Below are 26,424 nucleotides of genomic sequence, written 5' to 3'. Positions count from 1 at the left end.
GGATGCTAACATACATGTCAGTTGGTGATTTGTTTTACTCCGCTACGTATAATTCCTGTCGCGTTTTGTGATTTAATTATAACTCGTGTAACACAGACGAGGTGCCGTTATTATTATGTTGTGTTATGTCGAGGGAGGGGGTGGGGGAGGAGAGGCTATCGGGGCTTCCCCCCCCACACACCGGTTACCGGCTTTGTTCAGTTTACCGTTGATGGCTAGCGCGGTTCGCCGTGGCAGCGAGCTAAATTAACGGTCGCCGGCGTGCGCACTAGCCGGTGCAAAGCAACGTCGCGCGGGGACGGCTGCGTCCATTTCAGGGGTGCCGACCCGCGGTTGTGTTGGTGGGGGGAGGAGGATGAAGGGCGGGGGGTAGCGAGGGCCCATTTTTTTTTTTTTTAGGGGTATTGCGCCTCCCTTCTCCATTTCACATGACTTCAGCTTTGGAAAGAGCTGCTCACTTGTGCACCTTGACAGGCCTGCAGGTGCCGGTGTGTGAGCTGTGCAGGAGGGAGACAGGATGTGTAAATTAGCCAGTTCTTGACTCTTAATGACGTTTTTTGGGGGAGAGTTTGATATAAATCAGCTGGTAAACCTGTGCTCTCCCAGAAAATATAAATAAATGCAAGCCTCATGAGTCATTTCAAGTCGTGTGTTTGCACTGTCATCGCCCTCAACAAAAGGAAATACACCTCCACCTTTTGAGTTTACACAGGGCTCCATCAGTTTGGCTCTACAGCCTCCTTTTTTGTGGTGGTGTGAAGTCACTGTGGTTATGTCACCGCCTGTTTTATTTACAGCGTGGTGGCCGATGTGTGAGGTGGAGGATTAGGTTGACATCTCCTGGCAGCCAGAAGCAGAGATAGGTGTCTTTTGTGATCTGACAGCTCCTGTTGTGGTTCAGCGACGGGGTGTTGTGTCTCAACCTGATTTCCTGCCACCCACGATCACAGCGGCCTGTGTTTCTGACATCTGCTCAGGCAGCAGAGGTGGCTGGTTTGTGGCAGGTGGCCATAGGAAACCTCCATGACCCCCCGAACGCGGCTGTTTTTGTGTTGTGTGTACAGTGTGTTGTGATGTTCAGGAGTAGGTTTGTGAGTTCGATGAGCAACGCAAACGCAGACACGGGAAGATAATAGTCCCTTTATGTGTTGTGTTGTGTCCTCGATTGACTCTGCAGACTTTTTCTAAATGTACTAAACCAACTTGTAGCTGTGAAGTGCCCACCAGTTCAATTCAGAAGTGCTCTCTCCATTTACTGAATGTATGTCCTCTTTAAGGGGGAGGAATGCATAATAATGGTAAATATGTCTCTTGCCCGTTTGTTTTGCTCTCTCCTGCTCAGCTTGCACATTGACGGATCATTCTGACTTTGTTCAACATTATGGTGGCGTGGCTAATGATCCACTAATGTAGGAGTAGCTGTGCATTACTGTACAGCAGCAGACCAGCCGGACAGCACAGTAAACTGGTTCATTACATTATTGTCTCTATAGTTTAAAAAAAATGTCCCGAAGAGGTTAGTTGGTCCCGTCTTTTTTTTATTTCAGTTGCACCGAATATATTCAAGGAATTAAATTAAATCCAAAATAATCAATACTCCATCAGGTGTGTTTGATATTGAATCCCCACCTGTATCCATATGGGAGCTGGAGGCAAATAAACATGACAACACAATGATGCTGGTGCCAGTTTATCAGGCTCATCTGTACCAATCCAATTCAATCCAATGAGTCAGCTGTGCAATAAATCCTATTTTTATGAAGGTAATCATATTAGTTTTGTTGTTGAAGTATTGTTTCAACTGTGGTACTTTTGTAAGTACTTCATTGGATTTAATGTTTATTACTATTGTTTACTGTATACTATTTATTTATTTCTTGCACTATAGAACCATCTGGAAAGTCCGTGGTGGTAAAAACGAACATATGAATAGTTTGATTTTCCATGATCCTGTTTACCACGGCCTTGCATTTGATCTTCACGTCTGTCTGAAACGGACTCTCTTGAGTGTCGCCGCTTGTCTGACCTCTCTCTTTCTCTCTCTCTATCTCTCTCCTCCGTCTCCCTCCATCTCTGAGGTCACGCGTGTTGTGTTGTGTTGTGTTGAGTTGTGTGGGGATTCCCACTCGGGGGGAATGTTGGCATGCATGTTGGTGGAGTCCTGAGATGCACAGAGGTCCAGAGAAGCTGGGTGCCGAGGCGCGTATGTGTGCAGGGCCTGAAGGGTGTGTGTGTGTGTGTGTGTGTGTGTGTGTGTGTGTGTGTGTGTGTGTGTGTGTGTGGGGGGGGGGGGGGGGGCAGTTTGTTTCTGCTCCTGGTTGCCAGAGGAACACCCAGCGCATGCGTCTGCTGCTGCACTTGTCAGACAATGGCAGCGCTGCTTAGCATTCAGAGCGAGAGGCCAAGGTGGCGCTTCCCACCATCTGCCAACAAAGGCCCAGGTCACCCAGGCTGCCTCAGCCCTCCCTCGTTTCCTTCCATCCCCCCTCCGCTCACCTCGCTCCACTGCTGGCCCAGCTGAGAAAAACCCCAGGGCATCTCCCCGTTCACCCCCTCAGCTTTCACGGTGCAGCGCTTTCTTCTCTCTTTGAAGAGGCTGGCTGCTTCTTTTTTATATATACATACATATACATCTCTCTCGCAATTTTTCTATATTTTTTTTCTCCTCCAAATTCTTTGTCGTCAAACGTTAGTATTTCTGTTTTGGACAAAAAGATGACAATAAAGAGCAGTGAAGTACCGACGTGACCTGTGAGCATCCACAGGGTTAGCGGTGCGACGCCGCCACGCTAATGTCCTGCGTCCAGCTGGGGCCTCGCACAGCTCCGTAGTGCTGTGTTTTAGGACAGGTGTGTGTGTGTGTGTGTGTGTGTGTGTGTGTGTGTGTGTGTGTGTGTGTGTGTGTGTGTGTGTGTGTGTGTGTGTGCGCGCGCCGCTTGCATGAGAAGATATTCTCACGAGCAAACTCTCTGTAGGATGTTATAAATAAACTGCTGAGCTGTTATGAGCCAGCATGCAGGACTGTTTCCAGAGAGGGAGTGGCCTGTTGAGGAAGACATTCTGCACACTGTCAACACACTAAAACACTGTCTTCATCCCAACTAACAGATACACACTATTGCCATTTCTTTTTTTATTACTGGCTCCTCAAATAAACAATGGTATTTATTTACCCTAGAAAAAGCCTTTCTGATTATACTCTCATGGCTGTGAACGGCTCCTGCAGTGCTCAGTGTTTACAGTGAGCTCTGTGATCCATCCCACCCCGACCGGGATGTTGTCGGGTTGAGAACGTCCACGTGTCGGCGAGTTGCGCTACAACTTTTGCCGATACGGTGCTAATATTCGCGTCGGAGCAAGAATCTACGCTCTGCCTCGCTGCCCGTACGCTCCCTGTGTTCTCGTCTCGTTGGTTTTACATTTCAGTCCTTTTATTGTTTGTCACACGTTTCAGAAGTCATTTTCTGCAAAACATGTCGTAGTGAATCTCGCCTTGGTTTGTTAGCGCCGTATCGCTGCCTACAATCTCCTGGCGGGTGTTCTTTGTTTTCATCGTTGGGCTGCGTCCAGTGCTGCTGGTGTTTTTAAAACACAAAGCGGAACACAATACGTACTCCTGGCTGCTCAGTGCTTCTGTCTCTGCCGCAGGGTCGCTCGCTCGGTGTGGTTCGGCTCATATCGCTCATCACCTGTGTCGCTGCACATTTCTTTTAACAAACTAATATTGTCTCAAGTGGTTTCACAGGAGATTGATGTCACTGGTTTGGTGTTCAGACCATCATCTGCAGACTCGGCCTCCGCTTTTACGATATTAGGGCTGACTTCCAAATAGATTTGAGAGAATCCCTCTCTGTGTGTCGCTGTCTTCGTCTTTAAATATATTTCTGTGCTTCTCTGTGTCATCATTAATTTATCGCGATCAAAGTGCTTTTGTTGAAAGTAATTTGCAACGTGACCGAGAGTTTACGCGTTCAGAAGTGAAAGAACATTCAATACGACTTTATCCAGCCCTGAAATTGGTTCTTTTTTTTGTGTAATTGTTTTCTGCATCTTCCTGCTGCTGCAGCGATCTAGAACCATCGGCGCTTGAGGTTTGCAGGAGTCGAATCCAGCAACCTCACGGCTCTCGTCCACGCTGGAGTGAAAGAGCGTTCTCAGCACCAGCAGGCGGGCAGTGAGGGCTTTGTGCACATGCGTGTGCGTGTGCACAAGCGCGTACGTGCGTGTAAAGAGCGGCCAGTGGGCCAGCAGGGAGAAGGAGGGTTTGTGTCTGCACCATCTGGGCCGTCTCCACTCACTTCCTGTGCCTTTCCACTGCGCTGACATTTCCAGGTAGCCGCTGTCATTCAAAGGAAGCATGGCTTTTAAAAAAAATAATAAGTGTTCCATATTTATGACACCAGGCGTTTTGTTGCCGTGGCAAATCCATCGCCTGTGTGTTTATCACGTGGCAGCGCAAACATTACTGTTCTGATTTAAGGTGGTATTTTGCCCTCAAGAGCAGCAAACTCTGCAAAAAAAACCACCAGAGCTCGCCGCTCTCACTCTGACCCTCTTTTTCTTGAACGCTTCATGCGATGCGTTCAGGGGCTGAGGTTGTGAAACACGCTGCTGTGATTCATTGACCTAATCAGTTATGGCAGATTACAGTTTATTGAGCTGTATCATCCTCCGGATCACACCGCTGCTATTTGTGAGGCCGTATCTCCTCCTTTCTCTCCCCGTCACACGCTGCCGCCTGAACAGAAAGCTCATGATGGCACACTCCTTTTAGACGTGGTTGTTTTTTACCGTGTCAACAATAAACTAGACGGCAGCCATCACTTATTTTAAGATATAAGAACCCTTGTTCTCTGAACGAGGGGCTTCTAGCTGGTGTTCTTTAAGGTGAAGCTCGTCTTGACGCTGCAGTGAGGGTCAAATGTCAGTCTCACCATCGGTGTCACTTTGTCCAGCTGGATGTCGCAGGTAATTACTGAGCCCCGCCGACTCTCTTATTCCCTGAAGCGGAGTCCCTGTTGTACGTCTTTAAGTTGACATTGTGCTCGCCCTCTCCCCTCGAGCGGAAAATTAATGGAAATCAAACTAATGACTGATATCTAATTAGCGCGTTCAGCCTCTTTCATGGTCGTGTCCGATACACGGGGGAAGAGCTGGACTGAAAAGTGCCCACCTGGCCGCCCACGTGGACGCTTCCTTTTAACGGCGGCAGTAAAGAAACGTCAGCTGAGCAGTGAAGGTGCATCACGTCGCTGGCATGCGAGTGAAGATGATCTGAACCTGATTTGCACGTCGTCCAGAGGGGGAAACCACACGTTGTCGTTGCAGTCCCTCGACATCGTGTGAGGTTCCATGTAAATATTTAAATGCCCGACACAAGCGTCCAAACACTGCGTGTGCTCGTTTGTGGCGTGACAACATCCTGCTGCGACTGCAGGTGCAAGATGTACGCGTCTCAACGTTTTGCTTTCCCGGCCTCTCGTGGAGGACGGCGCCGGACCTCCAGGTGGATGTGTTGCTGTCGGCCCAGCAGGTCGACCCCATCTCGTCGCTCTCCCTCTTCACAATCCCCCGACACAGTTGCCTTCCAGCGGTCATGTGGAGCAGACGGATCAGGTTGCTGTTAGCCTTCACCCCTCCTCTTCAACTGGGGTCAGGAAGCATTCGCAAGTGATTATTACGACTCATTTTCTCACCTACTACTTTGCGCTTTTGGCAGTGGATGAACCACATGAAGGCCTTTTTCAATCAGAAAGGTGATCTGTGTGAATCACTGCAAACTTCCTATTGGATTATTGTATTGTCATTTATTTATTTTTCTTCAGTCTTCCTGGCATTCGCCAAGATGTCTCCGGTCTGGCGCTCGCGGCTCGTCGCAAAACAAAAGATAAAGGTTGTAAATACTGTGTCGCCCACAGCACAGTCATGTCGGTCGTGAAGAGACTGAACCTCTAATGTGTGTGTGTGTGTGTGTGTGCGTGTGCGTGTATGTGTGCATGTATGTGTGCGTGCGGCGTGATGTTTTTCCAAATTCCCCGGCAATGAAACCGATAATGCTTCCTGCTGTGCTTCTGCTTTTTGAATGGCAGCCCTCTTTTATTTAAACAACTCTTTTTTTCTCTCTCTCTCTCTCTCTCTCTCTCTCTCTCTCTCTCTCTCTCTCTCTCTCTCTCTCTCTCTCTTGTGCTGTCGGTACTAGCGGTGCTGGCAGGGGGCCAGGGGAGACGACGGGCCCCTGCAGGCAAGAGCCGAGCAAACTGGCTTAAAGGGGCAGTTTGCTCTGTCAGATCGGATGGTTGGATCCCCTCCCTCCCCTCCTGCCCCCCCACCCCCCCCCCCTCCCCTGCAACGCCTTTCCAATGTCGCATTAGTGGAGGAGCTGCGTATTGACCCGCTCCTGTAACTTCCCAAAAGCCTACGTTCTGACATTCCCACCCACTTACCGACCCGCTTGGCCGGCTGTGCTGTGGTTAGAAAAGTCAAATTCTCTCTCCGCGCTCTCTCTTTTTCTATTTGTGGGTCTTTTATTACTGAAAAACCGAATCCAACACCATGAATTTCTTTCCTGGAGTGACTCTCTGAACACCTGCGCTGATACCCCCCTGCCCCCACAATCTCCCTTTCTCTTTCTCTTTCTCTCTCTCTCTCTCTCTCTCTCTTTCTCTCTCTCTCTCTCTCTCTCTCTCTCTCTCTCTCTCTCTCTCTCTCTCTCTCTCTGACAGCTGGCTTTTTTATCCCACCTTTGACTGCAGCCGCTCTGAACAACACTTTAGATATACGTCATGGTCGGACAACCCATTGACGACCTACTTCTTCTCTAACGTAACCCCTCCCTCGGAGGGGGGGAGGGAGGGAGGAAAGGGAGGCCGGATTTGTGTGAAAGGAAGAAAGCCAGACGTTCGGTTTCCCTTAAACCATGTGACCGTTTGCGTCTGTCACAGACAACTGACTGAGCAGGTTGCTAACCACAGGGCTTCCCCCTCGTCTGCCTCCCCCGACATCTAAGTGATGTCTCGTGAGTCTCGTTATTTCATGTTTCAGAAGCTTCTGTTCAAATAGAGCCGAAAGCATGAATAATGGCCGCAGTGTTATAGGTTTCCACAAGCGTTGTCACAGGGAGGTGTTTTTTCTTTTCCTTTGACTTTGTTATTCTACCTGTTTAGCTTTATGAAAAAAAGGCTATTCCTTTTGCGGTTGTCTTACTCTCCTGCTCTGCCGGTCCCCCATTACCCGAAAGTGGTCCAGAAATCCATTTCTGATTTTCCCTTGAACACTTGGAGAATGATGAAGGTACACAGTGTACTCTGAGAGATGGGGGCATTTTGGGGCGGGTGGTTGGGGGATCCTTGAAATCAAACTCCAGAGCCGTTACAGGCCAGAGGAACGCTCTGTGGATCTGAATCGGAGTACAAACACAGAAGTGTAGAAAGCAGTAAAGTGTTTGGCTGAACGGGGAACTTTGACACGTCCTAAGTCAAGTCTCTGCGTGTGGTTTATGTTGGCAATATTTAGACTTTAAATACTTGACAAATGAAAAATCTTTTTTTTATTCAATTAAAACCTGTTGAGCCCTAAAGGCCCCTATTTAAGGGACCCTGTTATATCAGGTGACAAGGTACAAATCAAGAAAAAAAACATGGTATAAACCCCCCATCCTCCCATCAAAAATAAATATATCAAGTTAGGTGTCAAATTAAACATAAAAATCAGGCCTACAATAATATGTAATCCAACTCAAACAATACACGGGATTAGAGTTAGGTTAATACCTGCATACTTGTCACCTTTTGGCGAAGTTCGCCGTTTTGAAATCTAAATATGCCAGCCATTTTGTTTTTTTTTTGGGGGGGGGGGGGGGGGCATCTGGCCGGGCAGCGTTTCTGAGATCGGAGTGAGACACGGAGAAAAGTGGATGTCGTGAGTGATCTTCGCAAATAAAACATCTTGGATGTGTCGAGTCTTGGCCAATCAGCGTTGTCTACAGCGTCTTCGACGTGACGAGGTAATATCTTAGCTAACGTTATAAGTTATAATATACGCTATAACGTATATACGCTAGCTAACGTTATACGTTATAATATACGCTATAACGTATATACGCTGGCTAACGTTATACGCTAACTAACGCTAGCTAGCGTTAAACGCTAGCTAACGTTAGCTAGCGTTTAACGTAGCTAACGTTATACGTTAGCTAGCGTTTAACGTAGCTAACGTTATACGTTAGCTAACGTTATACGCTACGTTATACGTTATACGCTTTAACGTTATACGCTAGCTTTAACGTTAGCTAGCGTTAAACGCTAGCTAACGTTATACGTTAGCTAACGTTATACGCTACGTTATACTCTTTAACGTTAGCTAGCGTTAAACGCTAGCTAACGTTATACGTTAGCTAACGTTATACGGTTTCATTGAAAGACGTGAAATGATCCCGTTGAATGATCTCGTCCAGCGCTACTTAACGCCGTCTCTCTACGTGAATGCATAAAACACGCTGCCTCTCACTCCAGTGTGAAATTGGTCTTCGGGCCCCATCTGTCTTTTCGACTTTTCCCTAACTCTCTTTCCAGAATCCCACGGGTTCAGCAAACGCTGGACGAGCGGATCTTCCCCACGCAGCCCGGAGTCGCTGCAGTCTACAGCGTGAGTCACTGCACACCGCCCATCTCTCTCAAACACATCCACCTGTATGCTGCAGTGCATATGCAGAAAATACACACCTCAGATACAGAAAGCACACACACACACACACACACACACACACCATATATAAAATACCAACTGTATGTAATATGGAAACACTTCATCTACACTTTTGCCACAAAGCTAAAGCTACTGTTGTCTTAATGCAACACCTTCATCAAGGTTGCAACGTTTAGCCTTTGTTCAAACTGCATAGCATCTTTCTGAGAAGTGTTTCTTATATTTAGCCCAGCCTCATTGACACACACACGGTGGACAAAATATTACAAACCCCTCCGACAGACCATTACCACCATTATGAGCATGCTCTGATGTCTGATTCATGCCACCCTCCGCCCCCAAAACCCATCAACATATGAGGTGATTCATTGTCGCTGTTTCTGACCTCACAGAGTGCCACAGACATTGCTGTGTTTTTGAGGCAGAGCGCCCAGCTGAAGTTCAGTGCAGGAGAAACACACCAGTTTCCTCCTAAGAACATTGTGACCTTTATGAAGGTAGGGAGTGTGTGTGTCTGTGTGTAAACCCCTTCAAGTGTTCCGGATGAACTGGCAACTGAGTGTGTGTTGAGTTTAAATGTCGTAGCGGTTTGGTACAATTAATTATGTCTTCTATTTAAGTACTTTTAAATGTTAAGGAAGTTTATTATTAGGTAGGTAGGTGTGTGTGTGTGTGCTTGTTTTGTTAAGACGTAACTCTGTGTTCTTTCTAACTACTGTGGAACTTTCTCACTTCGGGGGATTTTTGCCATTCAGTGTCTCCTTCAGGAGTTAATTATCAATTCCTGTTCATCAAATATTTGTCGTGATAATATGCACACAGTTTAGTGTAAAGGAGTTTCAGAAAGACGAGAAAAAAAGAAGAAAATCCTACATTTAGTTTTTTCTCTGCTGTCCTTTACTGAACTGTAGCAGCCATTTACTATCCAGTCAGTAACCAGCAGCACCTCCTGTGTGTCCCCAAAGACGAACACTAACCCGAAATGACTCTCCCCCACCCTCCCGTCCCTGTGAGGACGCGACCCCATCGCCCCGTCTGTCAGCGCGCATCGTCCTGTACAACCGTCCATGCCGAGACCCTCAGCGCCTCGCTGCACCATCCTCGCCTCCCATCCTCCGATAAGCCAAATGTGTAGTTATCTGGAGGGCGGGGCTTTGTGAAATACTGATTAGAGGCTATCCCGCTATTAAATGTTCAGTGCAGAAATTAGAAGATAGGAATATTGATTTCCCTCTTCACTTCACATTGTATTGATTTATTTTTTCCTCTCACAAAATGAACTGAGCCGACACAAAAGATGGAACCGCTGGTTTTCATTCTCAGCGGTTTAATACGGACATTGTAGTGGTCATCTGGGGCTTTTTTTATTTTACAATCTCTCTAACAAGCATTGTGGTATATCGTAAAATAAATCCACTTTGATTATTGGACACCTCAATTACGATGTTATTCAGTGATCTCTTTTAATATATATATATATATATATATATATATATATATATATATATATATATATATATATATATATATATATATATATTTGGTACAAAGGCTCGGAGACAGGCTGTTCCCGCTGCAAGCTTATTCATCCACTGTAACACAACAGTACTGGAAACATCGCAGGTTTTATGAGATTTTCTAGCTCTGGAAGTTCGTTTTAAGGCATTAAGCCGCAACAATGATGACACTGGTGGAAATAAACCGTGCCCATGGCATGAAACGGTTGTTCTCTGCAGTGGATGCAGGGCTTGTACACTATGTTTTTTTCCCCCCTCGTGCTCATGTACAGCTCCTATACAGCCGCATGTCTCCCCTCCCCCATTCCATCACTCTGTATGTCCTCAGAATCAGTCGCTCGCCTGGAGCAGAGCAGGCTCCTCCCCTGGCAACAGCGGCTAGATTAGTTGCTTCATCCCAGGTCATGTAAGGGAAGTGGGCCATACATAGAAGATGCAGAGAAGCAGAGGGGGATTGGCACTATAGAAGCTGTGCAGAAAACCGCCTGTAGTGGCTGTGGATTTGAGTATAACGTCCTTATGTGAGGGAGGGAGAGGAGGAAAAAAAGGTGTGTTGTCCATCTTTCCAGTCCGTCTCAGTCTCATTTCTGCAGTGTCCCGTCTCAGTCCCTGGTGTGTCGGGCTTGCTGCCGCAACAAGCAGCACCTGCAGTTGTGCCAGCCCACAGCTGCTGCTGCTGCTGCTGCTGCTGCTGCTGCTGCTGCTGCTGCTGCTGCTGCTGCTGCTGCTGCTGCAGCAGCCAACGCACCGCGGGCCGAGTCAAATCTCCTCCCCTCCGATGCCGCTCACTCGCCTTGTGCCTAACCCGAGGCCCTTTTTTCGCCGGCCCGGATTGTCAAGGATTGTTCAGCGTGACTAGTTTGTATCTATTGTATCAGATGCAGTCTATTCATCACGGACGAGCGGGGTTGTAATATGATTACTTGACCCAGTTTTGCCGTACGAGGCCCGAGACGTCCCTGCCCTGCCGAGTTGGGCACGGCGGGCTGCGGCAGAGGCCAGAGCCGGTCTAGTTAGCCAAACCCCTGCCGGCTCCGGTGCCCATCCACAGCACAGGTCTCCACCCCTGCACACATTCACCGGGCTAATCCTTGAGCTTGTAGCTTAATTTACATTCCTCGGCAGGAGGGAGGACTAATGACCTGTGGAATTCTGGCCTTCTTTGTTCCTCCTCTACAACGTTCTGTGTGTGTGTGTGTGTGTGTGTGTGTGTGCGTGTGTGTGTGTGTGTGTGTGTGTGTGTGTGTGTGTGTGTGTGTGTGTCAGGGTGTGTGTGTCAGGGTGTGTGTGTCAGGGTGTGTCTGTCTGACGTAATGTCTCGTTTTGCGTCTAACCTTTCTGTTTTTTTTTTCATCTTTTTATGCGACACAGGTACCCAGGCATCCTGGCCCTCAATACACTGCTCATGACATCACAAAGGGACACCCCAGCTTGGCGGGCACGCCACCCGGTCACGCCCACTCCCCAGTGCTCTCTCAGGTATCGCTGCCCACGGCTTCCCCATATCGCTACCCTAAGGGCTGGGAGGCAGGCGTCGGGGTGAGTTTACCAGCATCTCTGCATCTCCATGTTTGATCTGTCCATTTGTCTGAGAGGTTTTTTTTTAACCAGTATTTGTTTTTAACAGTTTGCTTCCTAAATGTTTAGATTTTGGCTAATAGAATAATTTTTGATAAACCGTTTGACTGAATTCATCAGCTTTTTACATTCATTAACGTTCTGTTTGTCCTTTTCTTTTATACTTTCATACAGCAGTAAGCCATGATCGCATTTCTTGTGATGAAATTCAGACAAACACACGGTTAAAAAAGTCCTACACTAATAGAGCAGCGTGCTCTGCCAGCCCTGTAGACGAGCCAGCGTCCACTAAACACAGAACCTTCTTGCTGTGACCGCCAGTAATGTTTTGACTCAGGAGCCAACTTTCTCTGTGGTTTGTCAGGCACTTTGTGCAGCTGCGAACGGTTGTGTCACCGTGTGAGGAATGCACCATTATGTTAAAAGAGCGCCACGGGAATCACAATCACGACGGGCAATTTAACCACGAGGCTACAATTATTGTGATTGTACGGTTATTCAGAAGGTGTCGTTCTGTTTTTACATATTGGAGCCCGATCTGTGAGCCTGCCGCTTTAACACCATCAGTTTAACATTTTAAACCATTGCAAGTCACGTTAAGACCTCAAAGTGGGAAATTATTAATCAGGATGGGAATGCAATACGAGGGGATGTGGGTGTAAAATCACTCAAACCCGTGATTAGCTTGGATTTTGGTCACGTTATTAAAATGAATTGGGAATAGAGATGGTGGGGATTCACTTTTTTCTCCGTCCATAACTACAGTGAGATCCATGCACATGTGATGGAGATAGAAAAGGGCAATGAGTAGACTCAAGAGGACCAAAACACAATATAAACCCTTACTAAATGCATTAAAAAAGGTAAATCATAACCGTCAGACTGCTTACGAGCATGGCGACCGCGTGACTCGGCGTACAGGTGAGGAGGAATCTAGTTGTTCCACTTTAGCGTGACGGCACACTGCCTCGCCCTACAGCAGTCTTGTATAGATAGGCTCAGTCTGCCAGCCACAAACTTAAATCATCACCAGCGTACCGGCGGCGGCTCGGAGAGGAGCGAGCCGAGCTGCTTAAACCCACCTGCGCCCGGCTCCGCTGCACACCAGATGAGGAATAAAGCCAGAGAGAATTTGCAGTCCTCCAGGGTACCAATTATCTTTGGTCAGCACGCTAATCCCAATCGAACAGATTTTTCTCCCAGCAACATCCAGAGTGTGTTAGTGTTGCTGGAGTATTGTTACGGTTACAGCCGGTCTGGGAAATGTCTTAATGAAGGGACTCGTGACCGGGTTCTGCACAGTTCCTGTTCTGTATATAACAAACCTTTTCCTTCTCCGTCTCCACAGTCTCCGTACAACCCGGGACAAAATGCTGGTTCCGCCCCGCTGGTGTATTCTCCCCAGACACAGCCAATGAATGCACAGCCACAAAGTCGCCCGGTGAGTGTCGTCCCCGCCGCCGGTCCTGTGTTCACGGCACGCCCGCCTCCGATTCCCCCGAAGCGGTTTGTGGTTTACTGTGACCGTCACTGGTGGAGCTTCCCGGTGTTGAGAAGTCACAGAGAGCTCAAGAAATGTTGACTGATCTCCACCTGCTTAAGGCCGTCTAGCAGTCAAGCATATTTATTTAATGCTCGTCTCTCATAAAGCGCCCTCACAGGCTTGTTGCGGTGCGGGCGGCGTATGCGACACAAGTCTCAGCAGCAGTGGAGGCGCTGTGCGAAAGTTAACGCGCCGTTGTCAGAGTTATCCTGCGTAGTTTAAATTATCCATGTTTGTTTTACATTTTTCATGTCGAGTCGAGCGGCGTTATCTTTTTACAGTGTTGGTTTAGTGTAGCCTGAAGAAAGCTGCTTAAAGATCGACCAACACCTCTTTGAGAAAATCCAAATAATACATTTACTTTGCCAGCCGTCTATGTGTGTACACACACACGCACACACACTCCGCAGTGAGCATTATTTATTAATCTTGCTGGCTCCTGCCCAGCCCCCATCAGCAGAGCGATGCTGTCAGACCTCGGTCAGTGTGTGAGCACATACATGTGTCCCTTTGTCTGCGTGCTTACAACCACAGGAAAAAAAAGAAACTATTAATAATTTGATCCCACTACATTATGCTTCCCCAGCATTAAAAACACTTTTCCGTCTTTGACTATTCAGAAGCAAGTGGTAGATGAAGCGAATACACGCCCGGCTTTGTGTCCTCAAAAAGCTCTGAGGGTTTGTACGATACTTTCAAACATCTGCCCTCATCCCTCATCTTATGTGTCTCTCTTCTGCTCTTTCTCCTTCTCCCCTGCTTTGTCATCACTGCTTCAATCTCCTTGCTGGACCTCTCCTCCCTCCCCCCCGCCAGTTTGCTACGGGCCCTCGACCAACCCACCATCAGGTAATTTACCCCCGCTGAACGCCCCCCTCCTGCTCCCTCTCTTGCATCATCATCATCAAAGCAGGTTTTTTTTTTTTTGTCGCTAGTACCTGCTGGCAGCGGGCTGTTTGTGGGACTGTCTGCTGTTCCTTTTAAAAAATAAAAAAGCCTTCAAGTGTCTTGGATAGAGTTAAAGAGGTTTTAATTGTCACGGGGTTATTCAGAGTGTGCTGTGATCAAGACATCCAGCCAGGTGCACGGAGCGCTCTTGCACTATTCATGTTTATTTTTACGGTTGATTGATCCGAGTTCATTCCTCGACTTGAATTGGTATTTAATATACTTCATCAGGTTTAGATTTAATGAAGCTTGTGGGTGGCTTATTTGCTCAGGATCTTAATGATTGAGATTGTCCTTCCAGTTCATATAATTTATTTTTTCCTGAGCATTTGACTAGATAACAATTTTGATGTTCATCATGTTTCGCCGAAGAGGAAATGCCGAGTCAAGTCTTTCATAATGCGTTTTGAACTTTGTCCTGTATTCCCTGTGTTTTGCTTCTGGAAGAAGGAGGAAAATACAAAAGTGACGGTGTGAAATTAAGAGAAGAAATAGTCAGAGTGTCCTCTCACACACACACACACACACACACACACACACACAGTGCTGGACACACTGCAGGGCACTTCATGCAGCATTAACATGATGTGCAGTAACTATTCAAACAGGATATCAGAGGGTGAATGTCAGATTTCACCAGCTCGTCGCTTCATGAAGTGCTCTGATCGTATATTATATCATATTTGTTGGCCGTTATCAAAGTTGACCGAAGCGTAGTAGAGACATATTACAATCAAAGGGCTATTTGGCTATTTTGCAGATTGCTTCTTTGCAGAAACAGAGACATTGTTATTCCAGCGCTTGTACGGCTGTAGCACAGACCCTCGTGAGACCACAGCAATGACACCTACGTACTGTAATTAAGTTGGCTGTTTTTATTATTGTTTGTGTGAGAACACATCCACAAGGCTTTTCTCCAGATGGCTAGTCTTTAAAGAAACACTTCACCCCCGAAATGACCATTTGTAGATCAATTCCTCGCCCCGTGCTACCTGGAGCTCTTCACAGGAACTTTGGTTTTCTCACGTTGGCTCCAGGTGAACGAATAATAACGTTCACCTTCGAGTGGGAGTTTGTAAATGAAAGGTTTGATGGCGTTTAACGCAGCCCCCATTTACTTCACCAAGGGGAGGAGTAATTAATATACAAAGTGGTAATTTGGTGAGTAAAGTATTCCTCAAAGATGCTGATTATTTCATGTGCGAGGCCGAGCGGTTGAAGTAGACTGTCGTCAAACAAAGAGTCACGCTGTGTGTGTGTGTAAGCGCGCTTGTGTGTGTGTGTGCGTGTGTGAGACAGTTGTGTCGATTACACTGGGTGCTGTTAGGCAGCTGACACTTTGTGGGCCAATGTCATTAGATTATGAAGGGCATGTTAATGTGCCCCCGTCTGGCAGACGGAGCAGTATTTATGGTTTGTGTATTACCTCGTGGACGCTACGTCTCAGACTCGTCTGAGTGCTGACATTCAGCCCATGTGGCTTCCTTTCATCTGTTCTCTTTGTTGATTCCCGCCACAATGATTCCCCTCAGCTGCCCGCTTTCATGATTGATGGGTTATTCACACCTCAGATGTACCCTCCTCTAACTGTTGTCCGACATCCTCACCTTCTGGATGCTTCCGTGTGGGCAACATCTTTTAACGGACTATTAATAGTCTGGTGTCTAAGTGTGTCGGATGTGGCTGCCCGCGGTAGAGTGTGTGTTTGTATATGCACACACACGCACACACACACATGCAAGTGCATTCTCTGGCTGTCACAAACTGGCGCTGGGATCTCTTGTGCCACCACGGAAGTGGAGTCGGAAAGCAGACGAAGCCGAACAGTGGTCTTTTATATGGGCGGTGAAAACGGCCATTGTCCCCCTGAAACACACTCGATGCACAGTAAAGCGTACATGGAGTTCAGACAACGTATTCATGTAAGCCGAAACGTAAATCCGTCCTAACATAAGGATCATCATTATCTCGTTTTCTTTCCCCTCCACTTGTCGGCGTAACTGACTTTTTGGGGGGATTTTAAACGTTTAAATTTTGTGTGTGTGTGAACCAAAAGGTCAGAAGCAAGTGGAAAATACAATAAAACAAGCAACTGTTGTTGTATCCTCCAGAGAGCTATTCAGAGTGTGAATAACTCTTATTAGTTGTAGCCTTGAGTGTTTTCCTCTACTGCTGAATTGCCAAAAAATAAACTGCAGTTCAGCAAGTGGCCACTTGGGGCTCTATTGGGAAGTTGATCTCCACAGAGCCGAAAGCACCTGCTTTGATCTTAGCCTCAAAGTAGTGGAAATGATTGAGCTAGCCAGACTAGCGGGTTCACCGGTGGCGGTGAGGTGACTCCTGTCCGCTCCGTCAGACTCATCCTGGTGCCACCGCGACATCCTCGCCGTTGCCAAGTCATTGTTCACAGATGACGGCCCGATCCATCACCGTCTAAACTGGCAAAGTAGACTGTGTGGTAGACTGGCACATAGACTGAGCCTGCACCATTTCAGAAAGTAAAGTGAGAGAAGCTGGGGGGAAAAATCAATACGGCACAGTATTGCAATATTTTATCGATACACGGAAGCTAAGTATCGATCCTTTATCTAATCAATTATAAATGTTTTGGTCCTAGAATAATAAAATCAATGTATTTTCTGTTGACAGAGTTTTCCTTTGGGGACAATTTACAGTTGAAATCGCATTATATCGCGATACTCAATGTATCGCAATAATATCGTATCGGGACTTAAGTATCGTGACGATATTGTGGGAACTCTTGTGTTTCTCACCCCTGATTTCAAATGCTGACTTTTTTTTTTTACCCACTCTACCGCCCTCTCAAAAATAAACCAACTCTCATTCTATTGTACGGGTTATTTTTTGCCAATCAAAGTGGATCAGTTACAGTGTCAGGTGGTTTAATTTTGGGGCCTTGAGGCGCGTGGGTGAATGATTGCCTGCTTGTTTTTGTATCGAGTCTCACCAGTACAGTCTCCCATTGGCTTTTCTCTCTTTCCTGCTTTCACTACTCAAGGGAGGATTCAGGCCCATCCAGGTAACATTAACCTCTGTTTCAAAAGTCTCTCCGCAGAACCTGCATGGCATGGTGAGGATCGTTCCTAAACGATCCCATCCCACCTAACTTTTTAACCCTGTGCAAACCTCCCTCCCTCTGCAATGAATGCTCAGCAGAGGAGTCTTTTATCATCATTCATTTCCCTTCGTCTTTCATCTGGTAGAAGATCATTACTTTACTTTCCACTTCATCATTTTGTAGTTCCTTTGCGCCATTCATTATTCATCTTTAATTAGCTTGCACAATTTATAGACCGGCATGCGGAATGAAAGAGTCCTTTTTTATTGTTCCCTGAGATGCGTGTGTTTCCTTTTTAAATCCATGTGATAAGTCTGTTGGAAATGTGTTGTTATTGTTGTTTCCTAGATGCCCGCTGGCCGTGTGCGTACGGTTTCACTGTTGCTGGAGAGCATCGCTTCAGCGAAGCTTTAAATTACAAAGCACTTTTTATGTCGACAGTGTTGAAATATTTTGTCTGTCAACTCATTTTTATTCATTTGTTTTTGCTCTGCCAGCAATTTTTATTTATTTATTTATTTTTACTGCGACGGTCTTCGGGGAAGCTGGTAATGAACAGTTTCCTGGTCGTTTCCCAGATTTCCACAGGGCTATTTACAATAAAGCCATTGAACCTGATTTACAATGTTAAAGGGTGATTTCCCTCCTGTTTTACATTGCTTTGTTTATCCTGCGCTCCTCCACTGGAGCACCATGTAACCAGCGTGGGTATTCCTCGCTTGAGCCCCAGTGGTTTGATAGTCAGTCACAGCTCGTCCAAATGCAAACAATATTTAACATTTTAACGAATTGTGACGCGCCGTGTAGCAGCCATTATAGCAGTCACTGTAGAAGCTACTGTACAAGCTGCTGTAGCAACCGCTGTTGAAGGAAGCCACTGTAGCGGTCACTGTAGCAGCCACCGCAGAAGCCGCTGTCGCAGACGCTGTAGAAGGAAGCCACTGTAGAAGCCGCTGTAGCAGTCACTGTAGAAGGAAGCCACTGTAGCAGCCGCTGTAGCAGCCGCTGTAGCAGCCACTTTACGAGCGTTTTTTAATTCTGCGCTCTGTGACTGACGAGTGAAGGATGAGCATAGCTTTGCTAGCTTTTCTAGCTTTGCTGTGTCTCACATTCAGTTCAGTCGTCCGAGCTGCTCGGGCTCAGAAAAGATATTTGAAGCCATTCAGCTTTCCGGGAGGTTTTTATTTCTTTTTTTTCTCTCTCTCCACAGCTGTGGAGTCTGGTGCAGCTTATTTACAGTTGAGAAAGACTTGGCAAGAATAAAGAACAAAAACAAAGAGTTTCAAAATAGGAGAATATAAATAAAATACAAGAATGAATTAAATTTACACACGCTATTCTATTCCGCTTGTAGTTTTCTGCATGGAACCGCATTCAGGCCGCTCGCTGCCAATAAGCTCTGTTGAAGTCTGCTGATCCAACCATAGGAGGACAAACTCTACCTTTTACACCACCTGTGTGTGTGTGTGTGTGTGTGTGTGTGTGTGTGCGCGCGTGCGCGTGCGTATAGCTGTGAGAAATCTCTGTGTAAAACTCAGCATTTAGAAAAACAATCGACAAAATGTAGAGAAATCAGCTTTTTCTTCAGCGTATATTTGTTTTTCCAGTCTTTGTGTTACTGAATGAAGTTACCATGGTGTTTAATAAAAACTTCATACAAAGGTCTTCTCTTGAAGACAAGAAAAAACACAGAAATTCTGCAGCCGTACTCCTTTCAGGTCGTGAAACTTCAATAATTTTAGTCGTCTGACATCATCATCATAGTATTAATGATGATAATGACCAGAAATACTAATGACCTTTTGTAATTAACACAGAACATATTGTGAATGTCGAGAAGAATTAAGACGGTTCACTCTGTAGTAATGTGACAGTAATCGGCCGTGGATCTTCCTTTTTTTACTAAATTCCATCTCAATATGAATGAGTCATGCTGTTAAGGCTTCTGTTTAATTGATCAGATGATTGACGGAGGAAATCTCCACGACTACGTTCTCCTTTGCAGATGTAATTCTTCTGATTCATATAATATTGCTCGCCAGGTACACCAAAAGATGACTTAATATAGCAACTTGTGTAAGGGTTGATTACAGATGCATTAAATGGTGACATTAAAGTCTGCATGTAAGCCTGAAAGATGTCTTTCATCCCTCAGTCTGAATGAGAGCATCTTTATTTCTCCTCCTTTTTCTTTTCTCATGTTTTTTTTTGAAAGCTGCTGATAAAAATCAAGCGCAATGTGCAGGCCGAGCGGCGAAGACGTCTGAAAAGCTGTTCTTCCTGTTCGTGTGTGCGATGAAAGAAGCATGGCAGCGAGTGGGAAATGAGACGGATGCTTAATGTGTTGTGTGTGTGTGTGTGTGTGTGTGTGTGTGTGTGTGTTGTGTTCAGTTTTTCCAGAGGACTCAGATGCAGACTGCGAGGCCCACCATCCCCACCAACACGCCCTCCTTACGGCCCGGCGCACAGAACCCCACGGCGGCCGTCTACCCCGCCAACCAGCCCATCATGATGACCATGGCCCCCATGCCTTTCCCCTCCCCGCAGGCTGCACAGTACTACATCCCACAGGTGAGCCGCCGCTTGGACATGAGACATTTTATCTTTGATTGAACGCAAGCGAAACTGTTTTAATATCGCATTTTGCTTCTGCAGTTTTGATAATTTTTCTTTGGCTGCAACTGGAACTGTAAAAATGTGTTGCCAGAAGTTATATAAGAAGATTATTGCCAATCATTTATGTCTGTTAATGTCTGTTATGTATGCAGTCAGTTGCAGGATATCTTCCTGCCTCATCTGTCTTCCCAGAAAGTTATTGCACTGTAAATATTGGATTGTACAAATTTAACAACTTGGATGTGATGTGTTCAGTGAGCTCCAGAACCTTTTTGGACAGTAAAGGCTAGCTGTTTCCAGTCTTTGTGCTAAGCTAACTAGCTGTGGGCTGTAGCATTATATTTACCAGATGGGTATTGGAGTAGTATCAAGCTTTTCTCTTGGCAAGAGACACATGTAAAAAGGGTATATTCCCAAAATATATAACTATTCCTTTAATTGTACCAGAGACACTATTTTGCATGGCTCCATGTCTCAGTTCCCGCTTTAGTCGTGTCTGCACATTAGATGTATACAAACATTCCCTCTGTATAATTCATCATAACAAACACTGATTCTAAACATTAGCATTTCCCTTTGTCTCGGGCAGGAATTATGCAAAAACATGTTTTCTTCTGTTGCACAGATAAAACTCTGGTTGCAGCTGGTTCTGGTTTAGATTTGACTAGAAACACAGTTCATAACACTGCTCACGGCAGACTCTGAGAGGGTTTATCCAAAATCTCACAGAAGGAAGATTCATAATCCCTTAAAATGAAATCTGAACGTTCAAATGAAACGATCGCCAAAGTATGCCGTTTTTTTTTTAAATTGAAGTTTTGTACATTTGACGGTGATGTGTCGTCTTGCAGTATCGCCACAGTACGCCGTACGTGGGACCTCCTCAGCAGTATTCTGTACAGCCTCCAGGGACCGGCACCTTCTATCCGGGTCCAGGTCCAGGGGAGTACCCTCCCCCATATCGTGAGTCTTAACCGCGACAACAACGCTCATGAAGTGTTCGGTCACCTCGTGTGGAGCGACGTCCAACACATTCCTGTTTCTCCCCTGCAGATCCCCTCAGGTACCACCCGCCTGTCTCACCCTCGGTTCCTGCTCCCGTCCCCACAGCCGGTCCGCCCTACTACCCGGGACAGACTGTGTACCCCCCCTCACCGCCCATCATAGTGCCTACACCACAGCAACCTCCACCAGCCAAGCGCGAGAAGAAAACAGTGAGTCTCTTAGTAGTTTAATTAGTTTTTCATCTCAAAGAGAAGAAGAACGTTTTAAATCACCAGGAGTTTGCTCAGTTACTCCACTCGCTCTTTCGTGTTTAAAACTAACACAATACATTTTCTCTTTTTTTTAAATATTACATTTTTTTATGCAATATGAGGAATTATTTTTGACAAAATACTGTTTTGAAAAAAAAGTCTCCATTGAGCTTGTGAATTGGTGAAAGAATGTAACTAATGCACTAATGTAATACTTAAGCTCTTGTTGGTGTATGATGCTGCAGGTGATGCTGCAGGTGATGCTGCAGGTGATGAGCATGCGTGACACGCGGTCGCGTTAAGACTCGTGCGCTTTAGTGAGGTCTGTGTGTGTTTTTGTGCCATTGTCCTCCCAGATCCGTATCCGTGACCCCAATCAGGGCGGCAGGGACATCACAGAGGAGATCATGGCGGGAGGTTCAGGGAGCAGGAACTCAACGCCTCCTGTCGGCCGCCCCTCCTCCACCCCGACACCCCCGCAGGTAAGCCTCCCCCGACGCGGGATCACCTGCGGTACTTACAGGTGTGGCGAGCTTCAGAGCCGCTGGTCAGACCGTGGAGAGGAGCGACGGCTCGAGTTGCTCCATGGCAGCGAGAACGCTGTGCCCCGATACTTTTCTGCTCTCCACCGTGTGTGTGTGTGTGTGTGTGTGTGTGTGTGTGTGTGTGTGTGTGTGTGTGTGTGTGTGTGTGTGTGTGTGTGTGTGTGTGTGTGTGTGTGTGTGTGTGTGTGTGTGTGTGAGAGAGAGAGAGTGTGACACGGCTTCTGTGTCTTCGTAAATTCATAAGGAATTCATGACGGCTTTCTTTCCAGAACCTGCACATTAGTGAATTGATTCATAAATGTGCGTCAGTCACATGTTGCCGGGTCAAAGAAGCCTCAAGTATCATAATAAAAACGAGTTATTGCATTAATATATCGCGCGCTTCTTATTCTTCTTATGACGATCTTACGGGATGTTTTCATCTAACACCTGCTTCTTTACTGTCACTGTCAGATTACTGTTTTCTATCCGGTCTGTTGCGTTGAAGCCCTTCACCAGAAACGCCATTGGCACATTTTAATATGTGAAATGTACCAAGCCCATTGAACCCTCCATCTTTCCTGGATTCTGAACGACGACGATGTGACTTCTTCCTCCCGGAGTGCTTCTGTGGATGTTAACAGTCTTTCCTCTCTTTCTGTGCCCCTTTTGATCTATTCCTCTCTTTTCCTCCGACCTTCTCTCCGCTTTGTACGGAGCCTCCTGCCATTCCTCCCGCATTGATCTTTATTTTCTGTCTCGTCTGCCATCGCTGTCGTCTTAATCTAACCCCCCTCCCCACCCTCTTATTCCTGCTTAATCCAACATGTGGGCTCGTTTGTTTATTGGTTTCGTGTGCGTGCTGACATCTCTGTGCCCGTTGCTGGTTTTTCTGTGTTGCTAGTTTTTATGGCCGCACCCTCATTATCCTCACATTTTCTACCTCAAATCGCAGCAGCAGCCGAGCAGCAGCCAGACTCCAGAGCAGCAGCAGCAGCAGCAGCAGCATCCGCAGCCACATCAGGAGCAGCAGCAGCAGCAGCAGCAGCAGCAGCAGCAGCAGCAGCCTCCTCAGCCACAGCAGGCCCATCCTGGAGGTTACGCGTTGGAGCCACCGCAGCCTCAGCAGCCTCAGCAGCCTCAACAGCCACAGCAGCCGTCGACCACTGGGGCTTCAGACACCAAACCAGGGCCAGGTCTGCACCAGCGTCTCCCCTCTTTCTTTAAAATACACCCACAACTCAACCCAACAAAGTCCAGTAGTCAAACTGAGGCTGTTTCAAGCAACGTTGTATGTTCAAATTAGAGCAAAAATATTGCTCTGCTCTGCTGCTGTGTTGTTACTTCCAGTCTGAGCAAAAGAGCGGAGGCATGCGGTGCCTGACAACGATTTCTAGACACGTCTCCTGTATCGCTTTCGTTTTCCCAAAACATGCTTGCACATCGAAACGCTTTCACTTTCATTTCCCTCACGAGGCGAGTCGGCGTGTGGAGTCGGCAGCGCTCTTTACTGCTTTTGCAGTAATTAGCTGAAACATTTTCCACCAGCGTGTCTCTGCAAACCTTTTGGAACCAATTCCACATTTGTGTGGAAGGTCATTAGTGAGCCGAGGGCTGCAGGTTTAAACTGATACCCTCTATGCAAATGCTGGAAAATGGTGTTTGGTTTCTTAAGCCTGAAGCTGTCAAAAAGGCATTTTTACACACGCTGCATCTCGTTGAAGATGTATGATGTCAATACCACCTTCGACGAGTGTTCATGTGTCTCTCTGAACTCCTCCTCTTGCAGACGATACGCCAAAACCGGAGCCAGTTGTCCAGAAGTCTTCCTCGCCTGCGCTCGTGCAGCCCGACGCCCCCGTAGAGAGACTTGAGACCAAAGCTCCGGTCACGGATCTCTCTCCTCCTGTTGAACCAGAGCTTCCCATCCCCGCTGCAGCGACCCCCGTCGCTCTCCCTCTATCGGCGGCCGGCGACAATGAGCGTCCCTCGGCCAGGGAGTCCGCTGCTTCGGCCTCTTCTTCTCCCTGCTCCGCGTTCGGGGAGCACAAGCCCTCTTTGCCGCTGCCACCGCCGCCGCCGCCGCCTCAGACTCCCAACACAGACAAGCCTCTCTCAGACGCTCCACGGACTCCGGCTGCCTCGCCGACGCCGGCTCCCAAGGCTTTGAACGGCCTCGCGGACTCCGGGGCCGAGCCGGACGCCCCGGCTCACGAGCCTCCTCTTCCGTCTTCGGCCGCCCTCCGGCCCCAGACCTCCGCTCCGGCGTTCAGAGAGGCCGCCCCCTCCGACGCGTTGCCCTCTGACATCATGAGGATGCCAGAGTTGCCCGTTGCTGCAGCCGCCGCCGCCGTTGTGCTCGCCCCGATGGCGCCCGTGGCCGTGGTGCCAGTCACCGTGACCTCCAGCCCCGCCCCGGCTTTGCCAGTAATGCTCCCACCCGGCCTTCCGCCTCTGGTGCAGGCCACGACAGAGGCCGGAGAGCCGAGCAAGTCCTCAGACACTAAAGACTCGGACCCCAGAGGGGGGGCCGAGGCACACGGAGGCAACACTGACTGCAAGACAGAGTCCCAGCACCAAGCACTCAGCAGGAAGAGTCCCACTACAGGTAATGAACCACATGCAAACTCCTGGAACATGTCCTGCAGCCTCGATCATTTGTTCAAAGTGCAACAACAGCTCATCAAACACTCTGCTGTCACACTGAACCCCCCCGAGAAGAACTGGAATAAACCATCAGCGCGGTCAGAGTTTAGGTCCTGCACTTTCAGAAAAGCGTGGATGTTATGGCACACGTTCTAAATACATTTGTTATCCTGTTTTTAAACGCAGATTTTGAATCCTGATGGCGTGTTTCATGCTTCTGTGTTTCCCTGCAGTTAATCAGACTGCTTCTGCGATACCAAAGAGCTGGAGGAAACCAAATGAAGGGATCTCTGTTGGAGACGCACCTCAAAAGGAAGATGAGGTAAGGAAAGGGACCTCGTAGGATGAGGAACCAGCTATAGCGTTCAAAGTACATTTTACACTTTAAATTGTCTTCAAGTAGGAATACTTTCAGGTTAGACTGTTGACAAAGATCCTGTGAAACTCACCTTTTTCCCCCAATACATTTATGTCACCTTTCAGACTTTTTAAAATAGAATAAAATAGAGAGCGAGAGAAGAGGAAAGCCAATAGTTTCCACATGTGTGGTGAGGGAAGCAGACATAAATTACTTTGTGGTGTTATCGTTCAAGAGCGACAGCGAGTAGTTATCCGTCGTCTTCATCGCTCACCCGGTCCACTCGTATGAAAGCAACGCTCTCATTTCCTCTCTCTTATTTATTTGTGTTCCTGGCTCGTCACTGTGGGAGAATATTCACAGCAGCACCAAACCGGTGACAGAGACGTTTAAATGGCTTCTTTTGAGGCTTCACCGAGCAAATACGACTGTTATCTTGTGCAGAAACTCACAATTATACACACACACCCACGTTAAAAGTTCAGCTCAACTCTTCTGGATTCATGTGTCTCACAGTAACATTTCATATTGAATAATATTTGGCTGTACTACCTCGCTTACCTCAGTTGTTTCTGTTGGAGAGCAACTTCAGTGACCCGGCTTATCATCATTATTATTATTAAGGCCGCTGTTTATTATGCAAGACAGAGAAAGTTTAGTGTCTCGTTGAGATTGACAATCACTCCCCGGCGTGTCCTGGTCATGTGACACAGAACATGAATTACACAACGATAACAAAGAAAAGAAGAATACAGTACAGATAATATTTCTAATGGTGACAGGAGGAAACCGTCGCAGCTCAGGTGTCGTCCTGCTGCGACAAACTATTGTTCCTCCTCCTCCGTCTTTTGTTTGTCGTACCTGATCCACTCGTCTCCAACCTTCCCCTCATTATCCCCTCCTGCGTTTAAACCCTCGCTTTCTGTGTCCGTACATTTCACCCCATCTGCAGAGCTCTTCGCTGCTCTGTAACGATTAAAGATGGCGTTCGTTATGTGGAGAGAAACTGTCGATGCTGCCGGTCTTTTAAAACAGGACGAGAGCGACGCAGCAGCGACCGTTAAAAGGGGAAATTGATCACCTGTTAGGTGGATTGAATCAACAAACTCCTCAGCGTCTCCTGTATTGACCGAGAAATCCTCGTTTGTGAGAGAGGACGTGGCCGCCGGGCGTCAGCAGCTCCCAATGCATCCTAGTGTATGAGGGCAGGAGAAATTAGCTTGACTACATTTACAAAACTGATTGGACTTCCACATGTTTTCCTTTTTAAGCCGTTATAATGCTCGGGCATCACGCTTAGCGATGAATGTTGGTCATCTGAAAGTCTAATCTCGTCTCCCATGCAGGACGAGCCAGAGGAGCAGCCCGGCGGGGAGCCGGACCTGCAGTCGGCCCCTTCGAGCAGCAGCCCGGTGGATCTACCGCTGGCGGTCCTCTCCTCCGCCTCGGCACCGGCATCGCCGGCTCCCGCCAGCGGCCCCGAGGTGGACGGAAAGCCCGACGTCCCCGAGGAGAACGGCGAAGCCGAGATGGAGCCCATGAGGAACGGGGCGGGTCACACCTCCGAGACGGAGAGCAGCGACAGCGGCGTCACGCCCGGGGAGAAGGAGAACTCCACAGAGGCCCCGCAGGACACCGAAGGTCAGCAAGGCCCCG

The 26,424-nt window shown here is 47.4% G+C and overlaps 1 protein-coding gene across 10 annotated transcripts in view; it reads left to right on the top strand.

Annotated features, from left to right (window-relative positions):
• eif4g3a (eukaryotic translation initiation factor 4 gamma, 3a) overlaps positions 1-26,424 on the top strand; it is a 42,564-nt gene that overhangs the window by 883 nt on the left and 15,257 nt on the right. For 2 of the 10 annotated variants that reach the window (XM_068595796.1, XM_068595793.1), the window contains exons 2-15: positions 8,571-8,643; positions 9,096-9,200; positions 11,592-11,759; positions 13,147-13,239; positions 14,158-14,190; positions 17,309-17,329; positions 19,760-19,939; positions 20,836-20,947; positions 21,038-21,198; positions 21,588-21,722; positions 22,720-22,960; positions 23,554-24,372; positions 24,644-24,732; positions 26,115-26,409. In XM_068595796.1, the coding sequence (XP_068451897.1) occupies positions 8,571-8,643; positions 9,096-9,200; positions 11,592-11,759; positions 13,147-13,239; positions 14,158-14,190; positions 17,309-17,329; positions 19,760-19,939; positions 20,836-20,947; positions 21,038-21,198; positions 21,588-21,722; positions 22,720-22,960; positions 23,554-24,372; positions 24,644-24,732; positions 26,115-26,409 (2,525 nt within the window). Of the gene's footprint in view, positions 1-7,869; positions 8,003-8,570; positions 8,644-9,095; positions 9,201-11,591; positions 11,760-13,146; positions 13,240-14,157; positions 14,191-17,308; positions 17,330-19,759; positions 19,940-20,835; positions 20,948-21,037; positions 21,199-21,587; positions 21,723-22,719; positions 22,961-23,553; positions 24,373-24,643; positions 24,733-26,114; positions 26,410-26,424 lie in introns of those variants that run through there. The other 8 variants (XM_068595800.1, XM_068595797.1, XM_068595795.1 and 5 more) reach the window with 8 other exon arrangements.

The sequence above is a fragment of the Clinocottus analis genome, unplaced genomic scaffold, assembly GCF_023055335.1.
Source record: "Clinocottus analis isolate CAN_PGR_092001 unplaced genomic scaffold, fCliAna1.0.p SCAF_32, whole genome shotgun sequence".
In the NCBI taxonomy this organism is placed as follows: domain Eukaryota; kingdom Metazoa; phylum Chordata; class Actinopteri; order Perciformes; family Cottidae; genus Clinocottus; species Clinocottus analis.
Note: the sequence above shows the minus strand (reverse complement) of the source record. Positions and strands in the feature narration are given on the sequence as shown.